We start from the raw sequence: 20,059 nt of genomic DNA, 5'->3' as shown, positions 1-20,059 counted from the left end.
TTGTGGTTTGTCTTGCTCCAAACGATGACCTATAACCTAGGTTTGATCTTGGCTGGCTACTCATGGTTTGTTTGAAATTACTTGTTAAATGAGATTTTGTGTGGCAATGTAAAGAAGGGAGCAGGGGGGGTGGGTTTACTGACATTAAGTAGAAGGGAGCAGAGCAGCTGTAGAAAATGTGCAAAGAAGAGGGAAGGTCACTTGGCTGCTAGAAATACAGACAGACTTGAAAGGAAACCCACTGAGGCCATCAGTGCAACCCTAACCATATCCAGGGCTGAAACTAGGCTCTCGGTCACCCGGGTCAAAGACCCAGTTTGGCAGCCCACCCCACCGGATGTGTGTTTGCATACACACACACACCCTGAACACATTTATTCCTAAAGGACAAACAATAGGCAATTTCATTCATTTTTTCATCTTTCTCTCCGGCTGAAGCCCAGGCATGCTGGGAAGCTGGGAGCCTAATGGTGCCCCTCTGGGGGCTTCACCCACGGCAGAAACCTTGGCAGATCCCTCCTAGATACAGCTCTGCCATGTCTACTCAAAAGGAAGTCATTTTGAATTCAGTGGGTCTTATTTCCAAATAAGTGCAGTTATGATTGCAGCCTAAGCCAACTTCTGGTCCAGTGGTTTGGTGGCCACACAGAATCATTATATGTGATTGAGGCTGCATGTGATTGCAGTGATTTTTGGAGCCAGAGGATCTGGTGGTGGTATTTCATCATGTGATCTGAAAAACACATTTGAGAAGCAGATTAACACCTTCCTATAGCTATCAATCAAGCAGAAATGTATTTTTGAAATTGAATTGGCTTGAGTTCACCAAGTTGAGAAAGCATAGTGTAAAACTGTTCACAAGAGATGCTACACCTAGAGAACCAAGCCCAGCCCTTATTTCCTCCTCTGGGGGAGCATGCAAGGAAATGTGATCATCCAGTCAGCCTCATGGGCATTTCCCTAGTATCCAGTAAAGATCAGATTAAAATAAAATAATGCACAACAACTTCTGAAACGTTGCTACTTCTCAGGCACTGAAATCCAGCTTAATAAAAAAAGAAAAAAGCATTTCTGTATTTCTCGGAGGTATTGAGTTTGGTAACTCTCCAGAGAAAAGGAATTCCACCTCTTTGTGGCAGTGTACGATCTAGAAACTTCACTATTTGGAGAGTGTAAGGTCTGAAATCCGCTTGGAATATGTATATGATTAATCTTCAGGGCCTTGAAATTTCATAATTAAGGACTAGGATTTGTTATCCCTTCTCTTCCCTCCAACCTTCCTCATACTTGAAAAACACCTTTATCTGGCAGATTGATTTCAACAGGCCTCAAAGTTGAAAGCTGCTCAGGCAGTTGGAACGTGAGAATAATCTCTGCTCTAAATGGATTAGTCAAATGAGCAGAGGGCAGGTGAGGCAGCCAAGGGCACATGATAAATGACATTCATCACGTGGCTGTGCTGTTCAGTCACATAGATGTTCCCTTATCTTATATGCCACGCTGCCTTATTTTTCAAGTTCCTAAGAGGTTAGTGGTATCAGTAGAGGTCCCATCCTCTAACATACATGTGTGAGGGCAAGGCTGTAGGACTTGCATGACCAAATTTAAGATGCAAGTCAGAAATACCCTCAAAAGTTACATGGATTATGCGTCTGACTTTGTGTGCCTGTACCTGTAGGCAGAAAGGAATAGACTTCCTGGCTGATTCAAAAATCAAAATATAACTCAGTTTTTGAATGGGGAGTGCACAGTTTTTGCAATGTATTTCTAGTGAAGACTTTAGCGTTTGGTACTTAAATCACAGAATATAAACTTATTTCTCTAGACCATGTCCCCAGAACTTCACAACTCCTTTTCTTTGAAAAAACATGCTTTCATACATAGGCACTTGAAAGTTTTGCATCAGTGTAGACTTTGGTCCCCCAGAATGCTTTAAGAGCTGCCTGTTACACAGTAGTAATCCTGATTTTACAAAACTCACCTTATATAGATGTGGGAGCTATTTTATTTATTTTCCATGTTAATCCAGCTCAGTGGGTTGAGTGGCAACGTCATATCCTCTTAAGTGCAGGCATGCAAGCTCAGGCGGGACAGCTGTTTTGACATTCCTGACTGGGTGTCTTGCTCTTAGAAAGTGCATTTGATGCTTATACATAATCTCTTGGCTGTCTGCATCCCAGTCCATCTGTCAGGATGGCGCTGTGCCAATTTACAAGGTAAAGTGTCTTTTTTAGTCAGGCTAAGGTGCCAAGCAATTATACGTTTAGCAAGATAAGCCTGCAAAGTCCTGCAGTTTTTGCAGTGGGCTTCCTTGTGGATTTTAAAGACCGTGAATGAGTCAATCCCCTTATTGCTTGACACAGTAGCAATTTTAAAAATGCCCCGATATAAGTAGCATTAGTGAGAGAAGGAATGCTTTGGACTTTATTTACAGAAAAGAATGGCACAATTTAAAATCTCAGAACTTCAATCCCTGATAAATAACATAATGTCTGATGCATGGAACTTGTTCACAGTCAGTTCTGACTACTTCAATGAACTCTGATCACAGAGATAAGATCTGCATCTTCGATATGGATATTGTTTCATTAGTGGAGATTCAGAGAATTGTTTAAAATCACATGGTGATGATAAGCAAGTCTAGCCCTGTTAAATTGCCTGTGTGAGAGGCTGACTGAGACCATATATGAGCCACAATAGCAGAGTATACATGTAATAAATAAGAAAGATGTACTGATATTTCTCATTCTGATTGTAAGCCTTGTGGTGTCAAATGTGCACTTGGTGCAGTGTGTCTGTTCTGTGGTTTAGAAGGAGATACCAAATCCTATCGTAAACGTGATGAGCATTAGGTAGTTGGATCTGCAAGGCCACAATTAAGCTGCAGAAATAGCCCACAACCCTTTTCCTTTCCCCTTTCCCCTCTCCACTATTCTTCTGGCTCCTCTTTTACACCCCTACCCCCTGCAGAATTTTATTTTCCCCAATAGGAATTGATGCTGTTGACATACATAGGAGAAAGTAAATGATTCACTTGGACTATTATTTGGCCTAGATTTACATCCTCTCTCCAGTGACCACAGGCATGGATAATCAAGCCAACCTCTCTTTACCCAGCCTCTTGTTTGGTTCAGTTTTTTGATTATGCAAAGGTGTGGCAGAACATTGGAAACTAAGTAGCTCACTTTTATTCTTTTGAGTTGCTTTTTAGGCCTATTAAGTAGAAATGTGGATAAAGGTATATAAACACATAAATAAAATTACTCCCACTTTTTTGATGGGACTGAGGAGGAGTTAGGAACTTGCTCAAGCCATTAATTGCTGAAGTTGGCACTGAATTCAGGTTTCTCAGGTTAAAGAGACCCAAGTGCTCCAGTATTCCATGAATGAAGCCTATGGGTTTTGTGTCTGCTTCGGAGTGAAGATAGATGTAGGCCAGAACTTTTAAATGGGTGTGGAGGACCAGGTGGCTTCCTGCATTGTGTAACTGGAGAGCCACTCTGGGCTGTGCAGTGGGGCAATTGCACATGCACACACACTGCTTTTGTGTAGCCCATTTTGGGAAGTATTTGAATAATACTGCACTGAGGGACCTGAGGAAGCTTTAAAATGTTGGCAGTAGTACAGCCAAGGACTGGCTAGCATTTAATGGATGTGTGCCCAGTACATAGCAGTTCAAGGCCATCAGCAATGTCATCTGGGCCTGTTGGCTCCCTTATGAAAACAGTAATTTTGGGGTTTGACAGTGATGAAAGGCGAGCAGGACATCTGTGAGGAAATGAGTATATTGGGAGCTTTTGGCCTCCAGTTCCAGCCTGACTGGAATAAACAGCAAGGTGGGAATGCATAGAATAAGATGATGAATCTTATTCCAAAAATGGAAAATTTACATTTTTCATGTTGTATTTTTGCCTGCAAATAAAATATGCTAGTTTGGGGAAGGGCTGGAACTCACTGCCAGAGCACAGACTTTGGGAGCAAATGGCCACAGGTTAAATCCTTGGTGTTTCCAAGTAGGGTTTAGAGAGACTCCTATCTGAAATCCTGGAGAGCCATTGCCAGTTTGTGTTGACAAAATAGTCTGTCTTGGTATAATACAGCTTAGTATGTTTTTATAATGGTGGAAGTACTCAGACATGTGGGTCCCTACTGGCACTCCGAAGTGATGCAGATTGAGAAGGGCTGTGCCACGCATTGCTTCTGCCTGGTTGAGATGGATTGTCCAATGGGCTTAGCAAGAAGGGTGGTTATTTTAAGAAACTGATACTTGGTAACTGAGCTATGGGATATTACCACCCTTTAAAAACTGAAACGGCATATTCATTTGCCTGCTAATCAATTAAAGTATTTATATATTCCTTGGTTTGATACAGGATGGTTCAGTTGATTAGCCATTTGACGATCTCTTTTTGGCCAGCCAAATACTGGTTAAATATTTTCAAAGCATCAGCTTTATTCAAGTAACATTTTTCTGTCAACATTTTTGTTGTTTGAACAAATATACCTTAATCATCACCAGCTCTCATATGTGACTTACAGAAACAAGTAAGTTAACTGTTATGGAAAGATAAAATTCATTTTTAAATTGTAATGAATCATAACTTTTTACAATGTTATGTAAGTAAATGTGAATGATTCACATTAGAGTTCTTATTTTTGACTTTATCCTGGAATACTAAGGTAATTTTGTATAGAAAGAGATGCATACAGAAATTTTAAAAACAAGTCAGAACTGGAAGTTTCCATAAATTTTAGGATGCGTTATGTATCATGGTGGTGATAGTAAAAAATTGTAGAATAGATTCCAAGTACAATGTACAACTTGATGTTTTAGCATCACTGATATGAAAATTATTATTATTTATTAAATTTGTATACTGCCCTTCATCCAAAGATCACAGGGCAGTTCACAACATAAAAATACAAAATGTGAGCACAGCATACATAATGTGACTGAAGGAACAGATGGTGGCTATGGTGTCACAGTCTGGTGTTCTATGTCAGCTGTCATCTATTGCATGGTTTGCACTGATTTGTCTTATGCATGCTGCCAAGCTAATCCTCTCTGTGAGGCAAGCAGCAACAGAGCACAAATAAGTGCTAAGAGTTCAGAGTTCTTTTTTTAAAAGAGAATGGAAATGTTACATATTTATTTTAAAGTATTTCTGCTGCTTCAAAATTTGCTTCAAAATTGATTGCAAGGTTGCAAAAATTAGAACAAAATATAAAATATGAAGTGCAACATACTAATATAGACCATAAATAAAAATACATATTAGAATACGTCATATTTTATACATCATCTGTGGCATTTTCTCTCACAGATTATCACTTCTTAAACTTAATAACTTATTCGATATATACGATATACAATATCTTTATTGTCATTGTCCCTTGCGGAACAATGAAATTGAAAAACTACATAAAACTACCACGAAACTACATAAAACTACCACGAAACTACATAAAAACTACATAAAACATTCTAAAACCCCTAAAAACTCTAAAACCCCATTTTAAAATACACTATACTACAGAGACCCCTTATGCTGCGTTTAGAACCAGAATTGCATTAGCGTAGAAACTGTTTTTCAGGCGGCTAGTCCTGGCCTTTATAACCCTATACCTTCTTCCAGAAGGCAGAAGCTGAAAGAGATCATTTCCAGGGTGCGTGCTATCATGTGCTATCTCTGCCGCTTTCTTATGGCACCTGGCAGCATAGATTTGATCTAAGGTGGGAAGAGTGCACCCAATAATTCTCTCTGCAGTCTTTACAACCCTGGATAGCATTGTTTTTTCCCTGGCCGTGCAGCTCCCAAACCACACGCACAGACCATAAGTTAGTACGCTCTCCACAGTGCAATGGTAGAATGCCATCAGCAGGTCCTTTGAGAGATTGTTTTTCCGGAGGATTCTCAGAAAATATAACCTCTGCTGTGCTCTCTTCACCAGGTCTTTGCTGTTCTCTCCCCAGGTTAGGTCGTCCTCTCTTTAATTGGAGCTCTTCAAGTATCACTGCATTTTTTGTATCCCTAATGGCTCATAATGTTCGCGAACTGAAGGCAATAGCTTTTGCAAAGCACCCTTAGAATTTCAGTTCCAATGGCCTTGTAGAAAACCAACACAGAGTCTTGTAACACTTTACACTTTAAAGACTTACATTTGGAAGGCTGTTTTGAAATGTTGGATAAAAATAATTTAAATAAGGTTGATTCCAGAAAATAATAATAATTGTTGTGGTTGATGTTAATGCTAGTACGATTTTTTGGCCGTTGAACATGATCTACTTCCTATGTGTCAACAAAAATAAGTTTCTGCTAACTCATGTCCTCAGGGAAAGGCAGAGAAGAAGCCTCAAGAACGATGCTTAATCATATTATACCAGTTTTGCAACAGCAGCAGTTTGGGGGGGTCAGTTTAAAGTGCTAGTTCTACTCTTTATGCCCTATATGATTCAGGGTAGATTATTTGAAGGACTTCATGCACGAGGGATGTGGGACCTGCGGTCCTCCAGATGTTGTTGGACTACAACTCCCTTCATCCCTGATCATTAGCCTTCCTGGCTGGGGTTGATGGAAGCCGGAGTCTGACAACATCTGAAGACGGAGTCTGACAACATCCCACACAGCTATCTGCCAATCACCCAATCCCACCACCCTTCTGAGTAATACCCCTCCCCACCTTCTCACTATATAGAAGGGTCTGGTGACTTCTGTTTCAGTGTATCTGAAGAAGTGTGCATGCACACGAAAGCTCATACCAAGAACTAACTAAGTTGGTCTTTAAGGTGCTACTGGAAGGATTTTTTTTATTTTGTTTTGACTATGGCAGACCAACACGGCTACCTATCTGTAACATCTGAAGGGTCACAGGTTCCCCATCTCTAGCCTGCAACCACAAGGGTCTGCCTTGGGCCCTAATAAAGTGGCCTGAATAACATGCAAATTGAGGTTTGGTACAACACTTACCCAAACAGCTGTAATTAAGTGGTATACAAATTGTTGAAATAAAAATAGGTAAGTAAATAATTAAATAATAAAGCCCACATTTGCTTATGCAGGTCTGTAGCATCCCACTATTTCAAAATCTCGCTTCCAGATTCCTGACACAAGTAGTGGTGTAATCATTGGGAATTTCAGTGGACTTAGAAGTGTAATCCGAGGAACAATGAAGGAATATAAGAAGCTGTTCTTTGAGGCCCCTTCTGACTATAATTCAGTGATAGGAATAGCTTTGCAGGCCATTTTAATTAATAGACTGCTTTAGCGGTTGCTGAAGATATGTAAAAATGTACATTAGGCAATTTTAAAGTGTGAATATAGAGGGGAAATATCTGGTTTCTTCTATCAGGCATGTACAATAATATTCTGCAGCAGTACTTTGATCTCTTCTGTCATCCATTTATGTAAAAGAGAACATCAAAGTTAAAATAGAATTTTGCCTTTAACAATTTCTTCAGTTCAGCAGATGGTGACTTTAATTAACCCGATTCACCAAAAACAGAATGCAGCACGTTATGCATCTTTCCAGCTCAAAATATCTCAAAGGCATTTTGCAGAAGTAATGAGCAAAATATTGGCAATGCAGAGTTTGCAAATGTAGCAGACATAATTAGTTCAGCAACATTTTACACAGACTTGCGTACAGTATTTGAATCTGATTTTGTAAAAGGGTATGCCAGTCTAGCGTACCATGCATAAGCTGATCATGCTAAGAGTGTAAGTGATTGGTGAAGTGGAGATGAACAATACATAAGCCATAGACTTAGGCTTAACTTCTACCTTCAATGGTAGCTGGAAGTAGTAATTTGATTTTTAATAAGGGCATAGGAAGCTGCCTTATACCAAGTCAGACCATTGGTCAATCCAGCGAAGTACTATCTACTTACTGGCAGTGGCTCTCCAGGTTTGCCTCAGTGTGAGACAGGTTAATGGGTCTGAAAATACAGTAAGATAGAAACAATTCTTAGAAACCTGGTCCTTGACATATAAAAAGGATACCTGGGTGTTCAAAAGTGTTTTAAATGGATTATGTTCTTCATGTATGTGACCCCTGTATGTGGCCCCAATTGGCATATCCTGTAGTTTTCTTTTCCATCTAATCTCTTTGAATCGCATGGTTTCTCTTTTACTTCAGGCAAGCACAACTTGATAGTATCTTTGAAGTATTAAATAACAACAACAGCAATACCATCTCCAGATGGACACCTTGCTCCATGAGTTGTTCAGGCTAGACCTGCTGGAAAGATGTTTCTTAGAGCTGTGCATACCGATAAGTCCCACTATGTTCAGTGATGCTTGCTCCCTAGTAAGTCATTTTAGGATTGCTGCCAAAGTATGTTTTAAGTGGTTGAGGATGTTTCTAAATTTGATTTGTCTGTTTTTTGTAGCAATTCCTGATACCTGGTGCAGTGGATGGTTTGTTTGGATCACTGGGAGGGCGAGCATGCTAGTGTCCATTATTCCATAACAATGTACAATATTTATTTATTAGAATTTGATACTGCTCATCAGCAAACTCCTCTGGGCAGTTTACAAAAAGTATGAATTGATAAAATGCAAAATAAGATCAAACCTCCATTAGAAACAATAGCAATACAACTAGTATAAAACCATAAAAAGAAAAACCAACAGCACTTCTGCAGATAATCTCAGATGTCCCCCAAGCTACTCACCTGGTCCTTCAGATGGAGTGTGACCCCATCAGGAACAGGTAACGCTGATCTTGCCAGGATTAAAGCACAGTGTATTGTTCCGAATCCAGTTCACCACTGCATTCAGACACTGATCCAGATTTTTCACAGCCTCTCCTGATTCATATGTTATGGAGAAATAAAGCTTCATGCTGCCAGAGTACTGATGACACCTTGCTCCAAAACGCCAAATTTTAATGGCAGCTAAGTGCAACTACCATTGTCTGTATCCAATACTATATTTTGTTGCTCAGCAAGATAATGCTGAAACCTGATTCATTACTTTAAGTATATCTGATATTACATGGTATTTTTTTTGTTATATTACTAAATATTATTGAAATTACTTTTCTTACTATATGAAGGCAATATACCAACTAGTTCTATGTAAAGAGGTTGATGTTTACGTCTAAAAGCTGGGTAAAATGTGTCAAGATGTTCTGGGATAAGCTGCTCTTAATATGTTGATGTTGTTTGATTATGCTTTCCGTGGACTAATAATAGAGATACCGATTAATGTTTTTTACATGACAGAAAACAATTGTGTTGATGCTGTTTCTACTTATGGAAGCTGAACACTAGTAGGTGTGAGTATGTGCAGTCTTTGCTTTGTAGCTACAAGGACAGCAGTACTGATGGAACCATAAATTCATCGCTGTTTTTAGGACTGGGACACTCCCACAACCTATCTCCAGTCCCTATCACAATCTTCTATTCAGTTTTTTTCTGGTCTTAGCCTTAAGTGCTTACAACTAGCCTTCCTTGGCTGTACATATATATAATAAACCTTCTTAAATGCTTCATTTGATAAAGGGGTCTGTTGCCCGCAAATGCTTATGCAATGAAAAATATTGTTCCTTGTTAAGGTCCCACAGGGCTTTTTGCTGTTTCTCTTTAGATTTTGCCTTGGGCCCAATAAATTACTTCACTTTCCCTCCCAGTGCCTGTCATTGCCTTTTTCTTAAAAATGACTTGATGGCATTTGTTTTGTGGTCAGTTTATCAACTCCGATATGAAGATTTAGTTAAGGATCATAGCATGGATGGAGATAGTGTTGTCAGTCATTGTTAAAATCACCAGTTGTTAAAACAGTTTCAAACAGATTTTCATTGGCCTCTAACAACCCCAGCCAGTGTCACCCCCTGCAGGAAACACCAATAGAAACATTTTCTGAAATTATTGAAACCAGGACGCTCAAAGCACGAATCTATTTTTAAAATACACTCGCCTTCCTAACAGTGTAATTCAGTAAACGGAACTGCAGTTCTCAAAATACCTCTGTCCACTCCTTAGAAACTCCAAGTAAATTTCACTTGGCAAACAGCGATAAAAAAATTGGGAATGGAGGTTACCTTCTTCATACTTTGGCAAACTATTCTTGCAGCAAATAGAATTTTATGGTGAACATGATTAGAGGTATATATGGAGAACTTGCAACTAGATTTTTTGGGGGGGTGTTTTTGCTTTCATACCATTAAAATTACGATTCACTTATCTTCCATGAATCCTGTGCTACATCCCACACCACTGTATTAGGCAAGTGAAGCTTCATACCAATTTTAGTATATATCAACTGCTAGTGGGGTCCTGCTTTTGGCCGCTATGAGAACAGTCTGCTGGACTAGATGGCTCATTGGGTTGATCAAGCAGGTTCATCTTACGTTCTTACTAGAGCTGACAGCCAGAGAGAAGACAAAGGTGAGGAGGAATCAAAGAGGCAAGAATGGATCCTGTGAACCAGTTCTTAGAACCAAACTAAACGTGATGCGAAATGCAGTGGTGATGTATCTGATAACAGATCTTCAGTTTATTTTCTAATTAGTCCCACATTATGGCTTTATGTCAGGAAACACAGATTGCAAATGCAGTTTTCAACTGGCTATACTTCTGTGACCCAGGATAATTTAATTTACTGCACTTAATTCATGCGAACTGAAAATTTAAAAAAGCATGTGACAAAATCTGATTTATTTCTAGAGGCAAAAACACTTTGTTAAAAATGTATAATTATAATTAATAAGAGAAATAGGACATTAGGGCTGTTAGATGGATTCACAGTATTCAGCTGAAAAATAAAATCATTATTGCTTTGTTGAAAGCTCCCTGGAGCTTACTTGGTGACTTTAAATTATGTACATGTGCATATTTTTTACATTTATATTGACATTTTGGGAATGTTTATAGAAAATGTGTTGGGAAACTAGCAATGCTAGAGGGTCTTTAGGTTTTAATTGCTGTTGTAACATTTATTTTCCTTCATTATTCTGAATGAGATTAATTTTGGTTGAGAGGAATACCACAACATATTATTGAAGTCTTTTCTTAATTAATATTTAGAATAGTCCCAACAGTCCCTTCCAACATGCTAGAGATGGAGATCTGGCCTAAGTTTCATACTGTCTTATGATATTAGATCTTAGGTCTGATTCATATGTTTGACTACTTGTGCGGTGGTAGCTGCTTCTAATGCAACATCTTGAGCACAGCTCCATGTACTAAGTTAAAAGCAACTCATCATGTAGCTTAAGGAGATTTTGATCATATCCCAAAAAAAGGAACCAACATGGTTGTCTTATCAAATTACTGTGAGCTGAGTATTAGGAAATATTTTCTACAGTATTGCTTAGTACTCGGGTTTTTTTTTTGCTTCTTTAAGGACAGTTACAAAGATGCCTTTTAAATTAACTGTACATTGCTTTCTGGAATGTGACATTGTTATTAGGGGATAATTATATTTAATTTATAAATATCAAACATTTTTTCATAATAGACATGAGTATATTTGGTTGCAGAGAAAACTTTAAGAAAACCCTATTTTCTAGTTGGCTTAAAAAATAATTGGCTTTTAACAACACTTTTGAAATAACTACATGTGTACAAGGTGTTTTGTACATAGACATTGTTGGCACATTTGGAACTCAAGAAGAGGCAGAATTCCTGTTTGCACATAAACAGGCAGAAGTTATGCAGAATACAGTATGTGTAGAAAGTGAGAATAAGGACTGAACACAGTCCATGCACCCCTCCTCTACATCAAGAATCCTTTTACGTGAGTGTGCATTTGAATTACTTACAAAAATTCTAAAACATTTTATCTATAGACAATTGTTATTCAACACCTAAAACCATAAGGTGCTATGCAAAAACTAAAAACAGGCTTTGTCCACACGCCTACAATATGAAAGTGAAGGAAAGAAAACAGTGAGTATCTCACAAAAAAGGGAAAGTAGCAGTGTTGGACTCATAAGAAAAATACAAAAATCTGTGTTAGGGTTATATCTTTATTAGTCCAACCAAAATTACCTTGTAATTTTTGTTTGTTGATTATAGTTCTGACATGGATTTTAGATTGAATATCCTTTAGTGGACATCTTGAGAAGTTTGTGGGGAGCAACAATAGGCGAGCACAAGAATATGAATTCTGCTATTTCTGCCTTTGGCTTGATCAGTCAATGGCTTACCAAGACCAGGAACATCTTGGTAGTGACACCTCATCAAAGGAAAAGCCTTCTCGAAGAGGCTTCTGGTGGCATCTTTATTATCTTTTCCAGGGCAATGTAAATACCTTTTTATTTACTTAGTTTTTAAAACTGTATCTTAAATCTAGAGTGTTGAACTTAAATCTAGAGTGTGGCATCTGTGCAAGGAATATTTTCTGCTGTCTTTTATTATTATTTATTAAATTTGTGTACTGCCTTATACCAACATGTCTCAGGGCGGTTCACAACATGAAATCAAAATATAAAATTGCAAAATGCATAATAAAAACAAGAACAATGGTTCCAATACCATCGCTATCATAAACTCACCAGATGCCTTAGGCATGCCTCTCTGTCTCCCTCCTTCCACTCCCCAATTGGTAGGAGGGACTTACCTTACAGGATTGTTGTAAGGAAAACAGCAAGGAAAAAAAAAGTGAGTCTAAATGCTTATTCTAGGTATTTTGGCATGGAAAAGGTCTGTTTTGTGCTGCTGTTTAAAAGGTCTTTAAATCCATTCCATGTGGTAAGATTAATGTGCTGAAAAATGTTCAGAAGTCAATGTTTTCCATAATGTGGTTGATATGAATCTTGCCATATGAAAATAAGTAAGGTACATGTGAAAACCCATTATTTCTTTCTAATAGGAACCAGCCATACACCCCTGCAAACTCACAAGCATGATGGCCTTCTCTGTTGTTTGTCCCAAGCATCTGGAATGCAGATATGTGTTGTTTTTGAACCTAGAAATTCCACTAGGTTATCACACATAATAGCTTCTGGTAGACCTTTTCTCCATTACTGTACTTGTAACCACCAGACATTCTTAATTGTTTTCCATGGGGGTTGTGGAGGGATCACATGCACTGCTCCTGCGCGGTCCAACTTTCTCTTAAGGGCAGGTTGCTGACCTAAAGTTGGTTTGTTCAGCTGAACTGTAAATCCTCAGTGTGTTGGGAATTCTGATTCTTCAGGGTTTTTGACTGTGGGGAAAACTGTAAGTACATTTGGTCAAATGCACTAACAACCCCGCTTCAGACATAACCACTTAATGGGGAAAGGTCAGGAGTGCTGGGTCAGTGCATGTTGTCCCAACCTCTCCATGGATACAAATTAAGAATGGCTGAAGAAGACTTGAGTCTGATCCTTTTCTAAAGCTTGTTTAAGCTGCTGTGCTGGTCAACCCTATATGTGACAGTGAATTTCACAGGTATTTTTGTGTGTGTCCTTAACCTTCTGCCAGACACCTCTGTTGCAGTGGCGTAGCATGGGTTGTCAGCACCCGGGGCAAGGCAAGTAATTTGCGCCCCCTAACCCGTGGATTTGCGCCCCCTAACCCTAACCCCCAGATGTTGCGCCCGGTGCGGCCAGCCCCCCCTGCACCCCCCACACTACGCCACTGCTCTGTTGATAATAGTTGATAATTTGTGCTTATTTTCTTAGTATTGGAAAAAGTAACATTTTGTGTGAGTGTTGTAGGAGATATTTCAGTTGTTATAAATGATACGCAGTACAATATATAATTTATTCTGCATTGGGGGGAATAATCTGACTGCTTCCTAGACATTGCTAATCTTTGGAGAGCTTTAATTGTGATTTTGAGCGAGATCTATGCAGACTCTATAAGGTCTGGGTGAATTAAGTTTGGCAAGACAACAGAAAGTGAATCCAAGTTTGTTTCCCTAGTTGTTGCTTTTAAAAGCAGCCACCTCCTTTGGAAGCACTCTTCAGTTATACTAATGTAAGTCTGAAGCTTCAAAAATAGCACTGTTACCACAAGACAGGAACTATGATTAATTTATAACATAGGAATGGTGCTTCACTTAAGAAGTTTTAAAGACAATATCCGCTATATTAATTGGGGGGGAAAAAAAGTGGAGTTAGGTAGGACGCTAAAACTTACTCAATGGTCATTGTTCACATAGGACTTGATAGAGTGACATGGCCAGAGCACCACCACTTGAATCCAGTAGGGCAGAAGGTCTTGCAGGGGGCAGAAGGTCTCTTTTTGCACTAGCTCCCTGGACCAGGCTGGTGCAGTGAAACTACCACCAGTGGCATGCCTACCAATGGTAGTATCTGTCCACTTGCTATTTAGGCAGGGACATTCAAGTGCTCCTAATCAGTGGGCCAGTGGACACCCCCACTTCAACCAGACCCCCTAGAAATCATGGTTTTGGACTGCTCTGCCCAACTTCCTTCCTCATTAATTCAAACTACTGTAATTATGGTACGGCATTTGAGATTCTTTACAACCTCACAGACCAGTATGGTGCAGTGGTTAAAGTGTCAGACTAGGATCAAGGAGATTGGGGTTCAAATGCATACTAGGCTATGATCTTCATTGGCTGAACTTGGACCAGTCTCTATCTTTCAGCCTCACAGAGTTGTAAGGATGAAATCATGGACTGAAATATGACTTTGGTGCATGACTTCAGTCATTTTTTGGTGTGATAGGTCCAAACTCACAAATTACACTATTAATTAAGGGGGGGAGAAACCATTTTATGTTGCTTTCTAAAAAGTCATGGGTAGCGCCTGACGCTCCCCACTAGTTCTATATTAATAGGCAAATATATATTCCTATATACAATTGTAAATAAGTTTTAGACTAGGAACTCTTCTTCATTAGCTACTTAAAATTTCATAGTGGGTACTTAATGAATGGCAGGTATTTTTATTGTCTAAAAGTGACTAGAACAGCCCACCTTACGTGTGCTTCAGTCCTAGGTTTAGTTTCACTTTCCATATCTTACCACAATTGCCTGACTATTCAGGATCACATTTCACCACAGTGGGGATTGGTAACTTGTTAATGGAGGGGACCACTTCCTAATTTCCACTTATGCACTGAAGAGTTAAGTACATTATTTTAAGGGTCAGGGTGTTTAATATTTATATTGCCAGTAAGATATATTTACAGAAACGGAGGACCGCATACAGTATCTTTATAATTTTAAGTTTTAGGCAGCATTCCCATCTCTAATGGAATATAGCCTGCATTTGTTATTTTTATCTTTGTAATACAGTACAGTATTTCTGCTAACTGTGAAACTTGTCTTCAGCATTACTAAATAAATGCTCTGTAATGTCTGTTTAGACTAAATAACTGCTGCACATTCCAGTGGTAAATGCAGATGATGTGGGTGCAAATCATGTATTCCCCCAAAGATATGCATATTTATACCTGGGTCTACTCTGGAAAGAGTTCAGAGTATTACATCTCAAGAGGGGCTTGTTCCACACAGCACAGTGCATTCTGCATGCCATCCCTGTGCCTCTGCCCCAGTCTGCCAATGTGGTTCTGTCCCACATGGCCCCTGCCTGGAATTCTGGCTCCATCCTTCGCCTTCCCAAGGAGCCTCATGTAGAAGGACACTCCCCACCCCCACCCCCAGCACAGTCTGTTCCCTCCCCTGTTGTCTACGTACTCCACTTGCTTATATGTCAATAATCAGACACTGCAAATAGTTTTTCCTTATTCTGAAAATAAGGAATGAAAAAATACCCTGAAATATCTAGCTGTTTAAAGTTAGAAGTGTTAAAAAGGTACGATGCTACCATTCATTAGCATGCAGCAGGAATGGAACTTGCTTTTTAGAAGGCAATCCTGTATGTGGTTGCAAGGGGGTGGATGTTTGATGTGGGAGAAACAATAGGAACTGTAGAAAAAGCCAGGAGTGGCTGCCCTTAGAATATGCAAAATCGTAGGAAAGCACTCATCTTCCTTTTCTTTCTATCTGTGAAATCTTTTATTACTTTAGCATTCTGCTTTAATATTGTAATGTCTGTAATATGGTATATTTTGACATGTCCTGGGTTGGCTTTTGCTTTTCTTTTTTCAGCCATCATGTATGTAATGGGAGCACTTGGTCCAGCAGCAGGATATTTATTAGGCGGAGTTCTTATTGGGTTTTATGTGGATCCTAGAAGTACTGTTTATATTGACCAGAGTGACCCTCGTTTCATCGGTAACTGGTAAGTTGCAGCCATATGTCTGTCATGCATGAGAATGACCATTGACATTGGATTCATGATCCAGCTAATAACATCTTTTTGAAGGTGGTTAAAGCAGCTTAACATTTGACCGTGTCCTTGGCGGTTCTGAGTTTAGAGTAACTGCAGTGCGTGATGCATCTGTGGATTGTTTAACCAGATTGATTGCTGGTTTGTCACTTATTTTTTTCTGTTGTTTGCTAGTTGTACATGTAGAACTATGAATAAATATTCAAAGTTAAAAAGGTTTTTAAAAACCAAGTACTTTAGCATTTGCAGCAAAGCTTTTAGATTCCCTTCCTGGAGTATGTGTGTGTGTTTCTATGCCAATATCCAGCTACACTTCTGCACTTCCAACTATAAAGGAGTTAATATGTGAGAATAATTCAATTTGCATAATTATGCATTCTCATTTTATGGCTTGCTGTTGTGAGACATTGTACTGGCACAAATTTTGATGCTCTAACATGTCTACTTGAGCAACAGAGGGGTTGTCACAATAAAAGATTTATGCAGATTTGTGTGCAAGATAGCTAAATGGACTTTAAACGTAAGTTGCCAGGCGTAAACAACAGAGATGGGCATCACCTTTATGCCCTGCTTGTGAGTTTCCCAGAGATGCTGGAGTAGATAGACCTTTTGGTTAGAACCAATAGGACAATTCTTACTTGTGTTTCGCTTGCCAAGCAGCCCATGCTGTAGCAGTGCATTTTCAGATTAATTAATCTCAATTAATCACATGCCCCTTCTGTTGGGAGCACAGAGTAGCTCCCTATAGATGTATCAAACATTCTTCCATCCAGGTACTGACCATGATGATATCTGATTAGTGTTAACAACTTTAGCACCCTAATTTCTTCTTGCTGTTCGCTGAGATAGCCAAGTTGAAAAAGCACTGTTTAGTTTTAGCAGCAAGTGGGTTAGAAACAGCTGCAACGACATTAAAGGAGCAGCAATAATTATATGAGAGTCACAGGGAAGGGAGTTAACAATCTAACCATGAACAATCTAACCATGACAATAATAGTGGTGATCTTGAAGAAATATGGCCTTAGATTTTCCAGACATTCAGTGCCAAACATCTGCCAGAAATAACTGGGTGCTGTGCTATAATTAGGCACATTTACAAGGCACTGAGTAGCCATAAAGCCTATGGCTTCTTATTTCTACCAGATGCTCCTTAATTGGTGTTCTGCAGATGGTACACTCAGCTACTTAATGGCCAGCAGCTGGTGACCTAGGAATGTGGGAGGTCTCCATCTCTCTCTACCAGTATATATTCATTCTGGAAAATCTAACACAGGTAGAGTAAGGTAACCCATGTGAACCACGCACAGAATAGAATATTAGGGCAGAATAATACCGAGTCCATGTCAGCATCCAGTTCTGCAATGTTTTTGCTCCAGAAAATATTTTCTTTCAGAATGGCTGTACATCAACCATACAGTTAAAAAGAAAACTCTGACTGAACTGGAACGCAACTGAAGTTTGAGAGCCAAATTTAGCTTAGCAACTAGAGACAAAAGAGATGAGGAAAAAGTTGCATCAGTGGTCACATAACTGATAGGTCACAATGACCAGAATGTATGTTATCTAGCCTTGGAATAGGCTAGCGTTTGGGTCTGAACTGTTACATTGAACACGTAGTCTGCAGCAATGGGCAGCGGGTGGGATCAGTTTTGGGGTTGTGCTGTCTGGGGAGTGGGGAATTAATTTCCCGACATTGAGTGATCTTGATTGAATTACTGTCTTCTAGTGTGTTACAAATGTACAAAGTTTACAATGGGTCTATAAAAACATTTAAAGGTAAAGGTACCCCTGCCCGTCAGGGCCAGTCGTGACCGACTCTAGGGTTGCGCGCTCATCTCGCTCAAAAGGCCGGGAGCCGGCGCTGTCTGAAGACACTTCCGGGTCACGTGGCCAGCATGACGAAGCTGCATCTGGTGAGCCAGCACCAGCACCGCACACGGAAACGCCGTTTACCTTCCCGCTAGAAAGCGGTCCCTATTTATCTACTTGCACTTAGGGGTGCTTTCGAACTGCTAGGTGGGCAGGAGCTGGGACCGAACGACGGGAGCTCACCCCGCCGCAGGGATTCGAACCGCCGACCTTTCGATCAGCAAGTCCTAGGCTCTGTGGTTTAACCCACAGCGCCACCCGCGTCCCACATAAAAATATTTAGTTTCCTACTAAATGCTGAGGAGGACATGCTTAATTCGCTGCTGAAATAGACACCTGCTGTCTGCCTTAACATTCATTTCAAACTTATTTGGGTTTATACTGCAAGTGCTATTTGCCTACTTGATTGATATTCTGTCCCCTAGTTTTTGTTGATTTAATAGAAATTCATTTTGTATCATATACAAGTTGCATCAGTGCAACTTGATTCAGTGCAGCTTAATTCGCACATTATATGAAGCCGTGGTTTGTTTATGGATTAAACTTTAAGTTATGGTTTTTTAAACAAACAAACAATCAAATAAACCATGGCTCATTTGGTTTGCTTTCTAGCAAATTCTCCCCCTCCTATTCTCCCCCTCCTATGGTCCAGTGCGTCCTATGGTCCGGTGCGTCCAATAGAGCGAAAAATACAATAATTAGAAATACATTGGATGTTTTCTGTTTTATAAGATGCAGAGAATCTTTGTACAGTCTCAGTCACTAGTTTTTGTTTCTGGTTGCAGTACACATATAGCTCAGCTGCAATTGTTCTTTTTTATCTCTCAACTTCAGGTGGAGTGGGTTCCTCCTTTGTGCCACTGCAATGCTTTTTGTCATACTTCCAATGTTTACTTTCCCCAAAAAGCTTCCACCTCGACACAAGAAAAAGAAGAAAAAGAAGATGCACGCTGATGATGTTTCAAGTGATGATGATATTGTAAAAGAAAAAGCAAACAGTAAAAGTCAGGTAGACCATGAAGTCCCTGCTTCAATGGGATTTGGAAAGAACGTTAGAGGTAATATATGTTTTTTAAATAACAGATTGCGGTGAGGTTTAAAATCATACAATTACTGTTAGTTTCTGCTGAAAATTGATAATGAAAGCCAATAGGCAATAGTGCACTTGAGAAATGGGAGAGTAACCAGTGTTTTGTATCATATGGTATTCTATCTCAGGACCACCTGTAATCTCTGGCTAATCCACAGTTGCTGTTGGTTAAATCACAACATCCTGGCACATGCAGTCAGTGCAAAGCATGTCAGGATCAATCAAGACATTTGCCGTGTTCCTCCACACCTTCATAAATCATCATGTGGCCACATTCTCTCCCCTGCCCCGCAATTCTGTTGCCTCATGGATTATGTAGCTGTGGAAGAATGTAAGAATATGACCAACAGTTTTTGTTACTGCTTTAGATAAACTGGAAACAGCCACTGCATGGTGGCTTTTATCATCACCACCAGTCACGATTCCCTAGTTCCTCATCATGTAGATGGTCTCCATGCTGGCATCTGTCTAAAAATGAGAACTGGCAGGTGCTTAGGTAAATATAGGAAGCAGTCATTCAAATGAGGTGTGGGTTAGTTGCATTCACAACTATTGTCTGGACACTGGAAATTCTGAAACTGAAAGTGCCTTCCAACTGGAAATTGCAGAGCAATGCTAGTTATTCTAATAACTTGTCATGAAAAAAGTATAAAGTTTAGTAGCCAGAAGTTGCAATTATATGTGTAGTGACCAGGGGTTAAGTCCCTTTTAACGCATTGGTACAGTGGTACCTCGGGTTACATGCGCTTCAGGTTACATACACTTCAGGTTACAGACTCCGTTAACTCAGAAATAGTACCTCGGATTAAGAATTTGCTTCAGGATGAGAACAGAAAGCGTGCAGCAGCAGCGGGAGGCCCCATTAGCTAAAGTGGTGCTTCAGGTTAAGAACAGTTTCAGGTT

At 39.6% G+C, this 20,059-nt stretch overlaps 1 protein-coding gene across 4 annotated transcripts in view; it reads left to right on the top strand.

Annotated features, from left to right (window-relative positions):
- Positions 1 to 20,059, top strand: part of SLCO5A1 (solute carrier organic anion transporter family member 5A1) — a 61,110-nt gene that overhangs the window by 13,698 nt on the left and 27,353 nt on the right. For all 4 annotated transcript variants that reach the window (XM_079983075.1, XM_079983076.1, XM_079983078.1 and 1 more), the window contains 2 exons: positions 16,017 to 16,149; positions 18,901 to 19,124. In XM_079983075.1, the coding sequence (XP_079839201.1) occupies positions 16,017 to 16,149; positions 18,901 to 19,124 (357 nt within the window). The remainder of the gene's footprint in view (positions 1 to 16,016; positions 16,150 to 18,900; positions 19,125 to 20,059) is intronic.

The sequence above is a fragment of the Podarcis cretensis genome (assembly GCF_951804945.1).
Source record: "Podarcis cretensis genome assembly, chromosome: 7".
In the NCBI taxonomy this organism is placed as follows: domain Eukaryota; kingdom Metazoa; phylum Chordata; class Lepidosauria; order Squamata; family Lacertidae; genus Podarcis; species Podarcis cretensis.
The sequence above is the reverse complement of the archived record's forward strand: the minus strand, read 5'-3'. Positions and strand labels throughout refer to the sequence as shown.